General features: G+C 33.8%; 1 protein-coding gene across 3 annotated transcripts in view; it reads right to left on the reverse strand.

Annotated features, from left to right (window-relative positions):
- Positions 1–8,936, reverse strand: part of LOC110115848 (transcription initiation factor TFIID subunit 11) — a 35,372-nt gene extending 26,436 nt beyond the window's left edge. The window contains exons 1-2 of one of the 3 annotated variants that reach the window (XM_020849260.2): positions 8,897–8,936; positions 6,571–6,905 (exon numbers count right to left, since the gene is read on the reverse strand). In XM_020849260.2, the coding sequence (XP_020704919.1) occupies positions 6,571–6,854 (284 nt within the window). In that variant the 5' untranslated portion in view covers positions 6,855–6,905; positions 8,897–8,936. Of the gene's footprint in view, positions 1–6,570; positions 6,906–6,992; positions 7,202–8,896 lie in introns of those variants that run through there. The other 2 variants (XM_020849246.2, XM_020849254.2) reach the window with 2 other exon arrangements.
- Between the last annotated feature and the right edge of the window lie 882 nt (positions 8,937–9,818).

Genomic DNA, 9,818 nt, shown 5'->3' on the forward strand with positions numbered 1-9,818 from the left:
TATTAAATTTTTCCTTAAATTTGAGTGGTATTTTTATATCACACAACAAACCCGAAACATTCCTCCACTTTAACCATCCAACTTGAATTCTACTAATAATATCCCCATCTATTTCACTATCACTTTGAATAATATACCCAAGATATCTAAAACAAGTACACTTATTAATGACTTGATCGCTCAAAGTCACAAACCTCCCACTAAATCTATTACGAATATTACACTCTATGTATTCGATTTTAGATCTACTCAAACAAAAACCTTTAGACTCTAAGGTTGATCTCCATAATTCAAGTTTACCTTCAACTCCCTCTTTAGTCTTATTAACAAGAAAAATATCATCAGCAAAAAGCATACACCAAGGCATGTCCTCTTGCAAATGTCTAGTAAGAACACCCATGACTAAAGCAAAAAGATAAGAGCTTAAGGCTGATCCTTGACACAATCCAATTGAAATAAGAAAATACTTGGTCAAATCACCTTGTGTTTGAACACAAGTAATAGCTCCTACATATATATCCCTAATGACTTGAATATAAATATTATTAACCCCTTTCATTTTTAGAACTCTCCATAGCACTTCCTTGAAACTTTATCATATGTAGATCCTCCTTATTTACTCTACACTTCTCCATCAACCCTCTCAATAAATGAATAGCTTCCATAGTAGACCTAACCAGCATAAATCCAAATTGATTTTGAGAAACATTAGTATCACGTCGTAACCTATGCTCCATAACTCCTAAAGTTTTAAGGTATGGCACAACATTTTACTATATTTTTCACATTCTTTCCCTTCATCTTAAAATTCAAAACTAATAAGCAATATTTGGTGCATAAACTTTCATTCGGAATAACTTTACAATCTTTACAATCTAAACGATTTATTTTTCTTATAAGAAAATAATCAATCTGAGTTTTACTATATCCATTCTTAAAAGTGATGAGATGCTCATCTCTATTTCCTTCCCGTACGTTGGACAGTTCGAGAGTAATCTTTGTTCGTTTGTGACTCACATATCATGAGGGTTAGGATAACAAAATAATAAAACCTAAATAAATATTTTAATCATATTTTAATATTAATATTACATTATCTTATAATTAAAAACATATAAATATTAAAAAATATTTATAATTATATTAAAAATCCCTAAATAAAATTGCGCACTATTTGTGCCATGTGCGCGCAGTGGCACATGGCGCAAATAGTAGGCGCTATTTTGAACCTTCGCGTTGTAGGTGCGCCGCATCGTGCCGCACCTTGAGCCATGGCACGTGCTATTTTGTGGCATTGACAAGTACGGTTGTATTAGGTTGGATCGTAACAACGTATTTATGCAACTATTAATCATGAAGCATTCGATATTGCATTGAGCTCATTTGGTTACTTAAAGATGAAAAATATGTTTTATAAAGTGATCATTTTTTTATTTATTAGTGTAATTGATGATTTCTTTGATTTATTATAATGGGTAGTGGTGTAAGAAGAAAAAAATTAGCTTGAAAATATATTTTTGACTGGTAAAATAAATATATTAATGATTTATTTACTTTTTTTATTTTTTTAATTATTTGTGATTTTATAAGTTTTTTTTTTCAAGGCACACGCCTCACCGAGCTAAAGGCAAAATGCCTTGATTCCCAATTTTGCATTTTTAAACATTGATTCCAAATACATCAAAAGTGTACTTTACATTTCCTTTACATCAGACCAAACACCAATATTTTTAAAAATAACTGTATTTGGAATACTTTATATATTTTACTTCAAATCAAACAACCTCTTAATTAAAAAAAATCATTCAATTAACCCAATTTCTCCCTCATGCCTCACGCAACGCTCCTCTCCTCTCGGTCTCACGCAAACTCGAGCCCCCTCTCAATCTAACACACTCCTTTACTCAGCCTCGCGCATACCGGCAATTTCCTCCTTTATTATTGCCACCACTCCTATTCCTTACAAAGTTTTCATCCTCCAAAGGAACGCATCTCCTCTTCCTCTACCACATATCTTCTTCTAGCAACAATCCTTAAACCCTACATTTTTTTTGTATTAAGATTTTTTTTTTGCTTTATTTATCAAGATTTCTTGTTTATATGTCTCAACTTTTTTGAATTAAAATTTTCATTTTAGGGCTTTTTAAAAAATAGTTAAAGGTAAGGAGAAAAACACAATAGAACTTAGAAAAGAACCAACATGAAAATAGTGTCCAAGTTAAAATTGGATGGAGTGACAGACGTATGTTAATTTGAAATACAATGATAAAGTTGTTAAAAATTGTTTAACAAGAATGAAAGAGCACCTTCCAAGCTCTCATATGAATATTGCACAATATTTCAAGGTGCGTAAGGAGGTGAAAGAGGAGATTTATGTATATATGAACAAGGTAATAATGTCGAAGCATTAAGCACAATGACAATCTATCAAAAGAGTGGATGTTAGGTCATTATGATAATGGACCTAGTGGCAAAGATTCCTCATCTTCTATGCCACAAATTTCAAGTACATGTGCAACAAAACTATGGATCAAGACATGATAAATGTGGAGGAATACAAGGATGAAAGTGTGAGGATAGCCCACCCGATATCTTTTAAAAATGCTACAAAGGCTCGCTCGCATGTTTATTGGAATTAGAAGATTCTTTTATGAAAATGTCATTATAGTTAATGTGGCAACCTTTATTATTTTAACTTAATGAGCTGAGAAGTTTGATATTGAAGCAATAATTAAATAGCACTAAGAAAGTCATTAAAGAGATTAGGAGAACTTAGTAACACATTAGAGTGCTATCATGTCTGATTGTTGATTTGATATTAAACATAAAAACTTCATCAACATTTTGATTAACAATCCATATGACACTATTTTATTAAAGTTTGTTGAAGCATCATATAAGTTAAAGGATTCAATATATTTTTAGAATTCTTGATGGAATCATAGAAGAGATTGGAGAGCATCTAGTTGCATAGATCGTTTCAAACAAAGCTGGTGCATATAGAGCAACTAGAAATACGTTGATATAGAAGAAAAAGTATATGTATTGAACATCATGGGTGGCTCATTGCATATATTTGATTCTTAAAAAATTTAGAAAGTTGCCTCAACACAAGAATACCTTAAGCAAGGAAAAAGTATCAGCAAGTTCATCTAAAAACATTCATGGATTTTGACTTTCAAGAGAAAATTTTATGAGGAACTTCTAAGGCCTACTAGATTTTAACAGGCCTAATTGACTCTACAAAATAGCTTCAAAGAAAGACTGCCATTGGGGGCTATGTTCAACTCCAGACAATGATTAAATTGTGCTAGTGAAAATAAATATGAAGGAATAAAAGTTAGATTGTTTTGAATGAAAGGTTTTGATTAACGGTAAGTTATGCAATAAAAAAAACAAAGTCATTGGTTCAAGTTTTAACAATGGTTAATGCAGATAAAAAGTCAACTATAGGTTTCATTTATAATATGATGGATGAGGTTAGGGAATTGATATCACATTACTTAAGAAGAGAGGAGTTCAATTATAAGGAATTTAAAAAAAAAAAAATTTTTGATAAGTGGGAGCTTCAGCTTGATCGACAATTGCATGCCACAGAATATTATCTTAATCGTCAATTTTAATATATTGAAAAAGATTAATTAATACTGAAATCAAATTTAGTTTATATTATTTTATAGATGAATTGATACTTGAATCAACTAAGAGGGTGAATGCTAATATGCAAATTCTAGCATTTCGACATGATGAATGATTCTTTGGACTATAGCAAGCCAAAGATAATGTAGAAAAATGTTGCTTAGATAATTTTTAGCATTTATTGGTTAAAATAAAAAAGATTCACCCAATTGTAATTGTATTTTTTTTTAATTAAGTTAAATGATGCATTCAATTTGGTGCTGACAATGCAAAACTACAGTAATTTACACTACAGTAATTTACGATTAAAATATTGGGCCTTACATGTTTTTAATATAGTTATGAGCAAAATTAGAATTCATACAATCAAGTTCATGCCAAAAGGAGAAGTCATTGACTACCTTAAGGATGAACTCCTTAGTTAACACTTTGTATAACAAGGGATTAAATGATAGAAATTTGAAGAAAAGGGCTTTAAAGGATGACAATTATCCATTAATTCGTAATGATGCCATTAGATGAAGAATAATCTGTGAATAATGATAATGAAATTATACCATTCGATTTTCAATAAGATCTCAATATTAAATTCTTTGATGGAGATAGAAACAAGATCAATAGGTCTAAAATAAGCATAAAAAGAAATTTAAAAACAGGTGTTTATAAAAATTTATGTAACTAAAGTTGTAACCATCATTATAATCATTGGTTTAAACTTTAACTAATATTCTTACTGATTATTATTGATTAAGATAGAGGAAGATAATTGAGATTGATAATGAGATGAAAAATTAGGAAAACATTGACATAATTGAAGATGAGGCAAGAAAGAAAGCAGTTTATTATGACAATAGTTCTAATGAAGCCCCACTAAGAAATGAAAGTGCTGAGGAACTTTATCATATGCTTTCTCTATATCAATAAATATCATATGTAGATCCTCCTTATTCTCTCTCTACTTCTCCATCAAAACACTTAATATATGTATAGCTTCCATTAGGGCTGTCAATATATGACACGACCCGAAAACCCGACTCGAACACGACCCGATTTTTTCGGGTTTGGGTCAACCCGAACCCGAAACGGGTCGAGTTCGGGTTACATTTTTCGACCCGTTTTAAATATCGGGTCGGGTCCGGGTTGACACGGAAACCCGATATTGACCCGGAAATGACCCGCTTCAACCCGCGCTGTCCAGCGATCCGAGCGACTGGGTGCGACCGTGCGAGCATGCGAGTAAATGAGTAATGCGACGCAGCGACGGTGCGATTTAATTTAGGCTTTTAGATTTTAGGGCACATTTCAACTCAACGAAAGTTCCGTCTTCGACTCTTCCTGGGCGTCTGCCGGCTGCCTCCTTCACGGAGCTTCTCTCCTCGTCGCCTCGTCGGTGTCGTCGACGCGTCGTCTATTCCTCATTTCCTCTATTAGTATATTTTTAATCTCCTATTCTCCTTCTTGCTCGAACCCTGAAGGCTCGTAGCTTTTCAGTTTTTTCTTTCTTGCTAATTAGTTGCTATCATTTTGGAATTATCTTGGTTGAAGACTTCAAGTATCATCCTTGTTCGGTTATTTCTTCTGATTTAAGCTATTATGCAAATTTCCTTTTTATTTGCCGATTAGGGCTTAGGGTTTATTTCTTCTGATTTAAACGGGTCGGGTCGGGTTGACCCGGACCCGAGGCGGGTCGGGTCCGGGTCAGCAAAAATGACCCGTTTCAAGAAACGGGTCGGGTTCGGGTTGACCCGAATTGGGTCGGGTTAATTTCGGGTTGGACCCGAACCCGACCCGAAACCCGTTTTTGACAGCCCTAGCTTCCATAGTAGACCTACCCGGCATGAATCCAAATTGATTTTGAGAGAAATTAGTATCAAATCGTAAACTTTGCTTCATAACTCTCTCTAATAGTTTTAGAAGTATGACACGTTAACTTAATACCTCTATAATTCGCACAATCTTGTGCATCACCTTTATTCTTAAAAATAAGAATAAACATACTTATTCTCCACTCATCTTGCATATTTTTAAGTCTTCAAAATTATATTAAAAAGTTTAGTAAGTCAAGAAATTTCTTTCATCTCCTAAGCATTTCAACACCTATATTGAAATATCATCAAGTTCAATAGCTTTTTCACACTCATAATTGTATTCTCACAATTTTCATTGAAACTTTTAGCAAAATGTCTCATCCACCTTTGTTGAATATCCACTTCTTGATAAGTATAATGTAATCAAGCAAAATGAAATAAGTTTCTGTGCTATGAGATTCTTCTTCTTCCTCTTCCTCTTCCTCTTCCTCTTCATTAATTTTTGTATAATTAAAATCACTTTTTATCCATCCCACTCAATGAGTTCACAAGACATTCCTTAAAAATGTTTTCCAACCTACAAGTTAAATCTAAAATTGCTTAAAGTATTCTTGTTTGAAAGTTGACGCTTTTGGAATTACTCTAAGGGGCAGTTTGGTAGCCAGATTTAGGCCGGATTTGAGGCGGATTTGAGTGAAATCCAGCCAAATGGCCTAAAATGCAAAACCAAATCTCACGGTAAATGAAAGCCGCGATTAACGGAAAATTCCACATTTTCGTGGTAAATCCCAGATTTCTGAAATCCTCTCGTTCGGCGGATTTAAACGAAAGCCGCGTTGTTAGCCTCATCTCCTCACCCTTGCCTCTTCAGAATAGCCAAACAGACGCGCGGGATTTAACAGGATTTATCATGAATGTTACCAAATAGTTTTCAAAATTTAAAACCCTTAGAGGATTTATGAAATCCTACTTAAATGAAATCATGGGTGCTACAAAACAACCCCTAAGATTGCAAAAAAAAACTCAAGATTAGAGTTTGTGGTATGGCACGCAATACCTTCAAAGAATTTACAAAAGCAAATAAACTGAAATAAGTGGGTGAACAGAAAAGTGGATAGCTTACTGCATTTTGGCCATCTTGTCGGGGTCACCAGTGGAGGAAAACTTTCTCAGCTCAACGTCCATATTCTCCTCCTCCTCCTCCTCTTCATCATCCTTTCCCTTTCCCCCTATGGCCACGGTGGAAGCATTGGCCACATTTGAGGGAGCAGCTGCCGATGGGTGTGATCCGGGAGCCACCTCCTCATCTTCGCCTTCCATGGTGGGAGCTTCCTCCTCCGGCAGCGGCGGAGGCGATGCCGGCGGTGAATCCTCTTCCTCGTAAGCGGCCTCGAACGGGTCCTTCATTTTTTTAAAATCCAACTAATCCAAAAACTGTTGGGTAGCAGTACTCAAATCCTGCCAAACGGTAGAAAAGATTATTTTAAGTTCTACAGGCTTAGAAATCTGGTTTTCATTCCGTTTCATCTTAAATCCCGGATTTACTAAATGAAGGCAATGGGCTGATTTAGCTTAAATCCGCTGCCTATCTCACCAACTCCTCTTCTCCTTCACACGCAGAGATCCCGTTCGATTCCTTCGCCAGTGAACTCCCCTCGCGCCTTCCTGGCTCCTTTGTCGTTGAGGGTTTCGGACAGGTGAGAGAGAGAGCGAGAGAGTACAAGGCTTCGATATCTTGTGTTGTGTAATTTTATCATAGGTGATAGGTATTTAGATACGAGGTAATTTAGGTTTTTAAAAATTTAATTTTTATGTGCAATTAATTTTATAAATTATTCCCTAAATTTTTCCCCAAAAAAATATTATAAATTATTAGTTTAAAGTTAGTTGAGATGTTATTTTATATTAATTATAACATAATTAGTTCAATAGAATTGATAAATAATTATTTATTAAATTATTAAAGTTGAAATAAGTAGATTAAATACATATATGCATCAATTAAAAAATAAATTTGTCTCAATTATTACTTTTTTGGACTATTAATAATCAGTATTGGTGAATTAAAAACATTAATTTAAGAAATTTTATTTTTTTTTAATTTTATGACATAGACGTTATTGCTTAATTTACTCAATAAATTACTAATTAATTATTAAATAAGATATTTATTTATGTCAACTATACCTTAAAAAATATAATTAAGATTTATATTGGCTAAGTTATAATAATAAAATATCACAGTCATATAAATGTTAAAATGAGTGTTAAATAGTTAACATAAATTCAATAAAATTTAACAATATATGACACCAAACAATTTTTAAAATTTTGCAACATAAAATTTATAAGATTTATTAAAAACTACTTGCAGCCAAATAGCCCTGAACTTAAATCTTTTTGTTGTTTTAAGAGTTGAGCGCTCGACTAAAATGAAAATTTTTGTTATTATATTTTTTATAATCTTTCAATTTAGACTTTGTTTAGGGCAGTTTTCTTATTGTTTTCTACACTAGCTTTTTGTACAAAAAATCTTGAAAGCGGCAAAAAAATAGTGGCCAAAAGCTGGCTCAAACGAACCATTAATGCTTCGTTTGGACAACTTTCTTATTACTTTCGAAGACAGCTTTTTAGTATAAAATTTTTTTTAAATTGAAATTTTTATGAAAAAAATTGTTTTACAAAAAAATGAGAAAGTTGTCTCAAACAAAACCTAAAATCAAGTTTATTGTAATCTATGACTGAAGATTTGAATAGGATATTATTTTAACAATTATAGTGATGATTTAATCGTTCTTCAAACATGCCAAATTTTCAAATATGATGAAATAGCATATGGAAGTTATTTTAAAAATTCAACCTCATAAATGTGTTTCATTGAAGAAACTTGTCAAATATTTGCAAGAGATCATCAATAATTCATGCATTTAGTTCCAATCCATTTGGAATTTTCTACACTTCAATATAAAAATTATCTTATCATGTGATTAAATATGTTTTGAGGCAACCGAGGGCCAAAACCATCAAACAATTTACCTGTGAGATCTATAATTAAAAAAAAAAAAAATTAACATCAATTTTGATTTTATAGATTCTAAAAGTATTTATGTGGTATCAAAATTTGCAGCTGCCGATGGGTGTGATCCGGGAGCCACCTCCTCATCTTCGCCTTCCATGGTGGGAGCTTCCTCCTCCGGCAGAGGCGGAGGCGATGCCGGCGGTGAATCATCCTCCTCATAAGCGGCCTCGAACGGGTCCTTCATTTTTTTAAATCTAACTAATCCAAAAACAGTTGGGTAGCAGTACTCAAATCCTGCCAAACGGTAGAAAATAATATTTTAAATTCTACAGGCTTAGAAATCTCGTTTTCATTCCGATTCATCTTAAATCCCGGATTTACTAAATGCAGGCAATGGGCTGATTTAGCTTAAATCCGCCGCCCATCTCACCAACTCCTTTTCTCCTTCACACGCAGAGATCCCGTTGGATGCCTTCGGCAGTGAACTCCCCTCGCAACTTCCTGGCTCCTTTGTCGTCGAGGGTTTCGGACTGGATGAGAGAGAGAGAGAGGAATACAAGGCTTCGATATCTTGTGTGTCGTGTAAGTTTATCATAGGTGATAGGTATTTAGATACGAGGTAATTTAGGTTTTTAAATTTTTTTTTTTTTTTTTTTTTGTAAAGTTAGGGGCAAAGCCCAATTTCATTAATGAAAAAGACTAGTTACATGTGTGAAAAAGAAAGGTATAAAGGAGGAGAAAAACCCCCTGTAAACAAAACAAGTACATTTTCGTGCCAAAAGTACACATGAAAAAATAGATAATAAAATTAAAAACAGCAACAAAGTCGGTTAGGAAACCGTAAGGGCTCAGGAAGAATAGATTGCAATCGCCGAATAGATCAAAACTCCCCCGGTTGCGAGGACTGCCATCATGAGGGATTCAAGTTGCAAGAGACCACCATCCTGGGAGATGGCAAATGCAATCTGCATCATTGCCCACCAAAAAATGAAAAACCGCAGCCATAAAATCACATTGATGTTAGCCAGAGGACCCATAAAAACCAGAGGAGCAATTTATAATATATCCAACAGAGATAGTCCATTATGCCAGTTGTAAACTCTAGAGGAGACAGCTCTTTTGATCTTTAGGGAAATAGTAGAATGACTAGCAGCAGAATGAGCAAATCTTCGCTCATTATGTTCCATCCACAGTAGATAAAATAGTGCAGCAAATGATAAGTAAGTAACATCTTTTGGTTTTAATAGAGGTGTTGGGCTTAGAATCAACCCAATCGAATAACTGCAGCAAATTTGGCCTAAGCAGAATCTCAGAATAGCCAGGTATCAGAGAGGTTATAATACTGTGAGAGA

This window comes from Dendrobium catenatum, unplaced genomic scaffold (genome assembly GCF_001605985.2).
Source record: "Dendrobium catenatum unplaced genomic scaffold, ASM160598v2 fragScaff_scaffold_1670, whole genome shotgun sequence".
Taxonomy (NCBI): Eukaryota; Viridiplantae; Streptophyta; class Magnoliopsida; order Asparagales; family Orchidaceae; genus Dendrobium; species Dendrobium catenatum.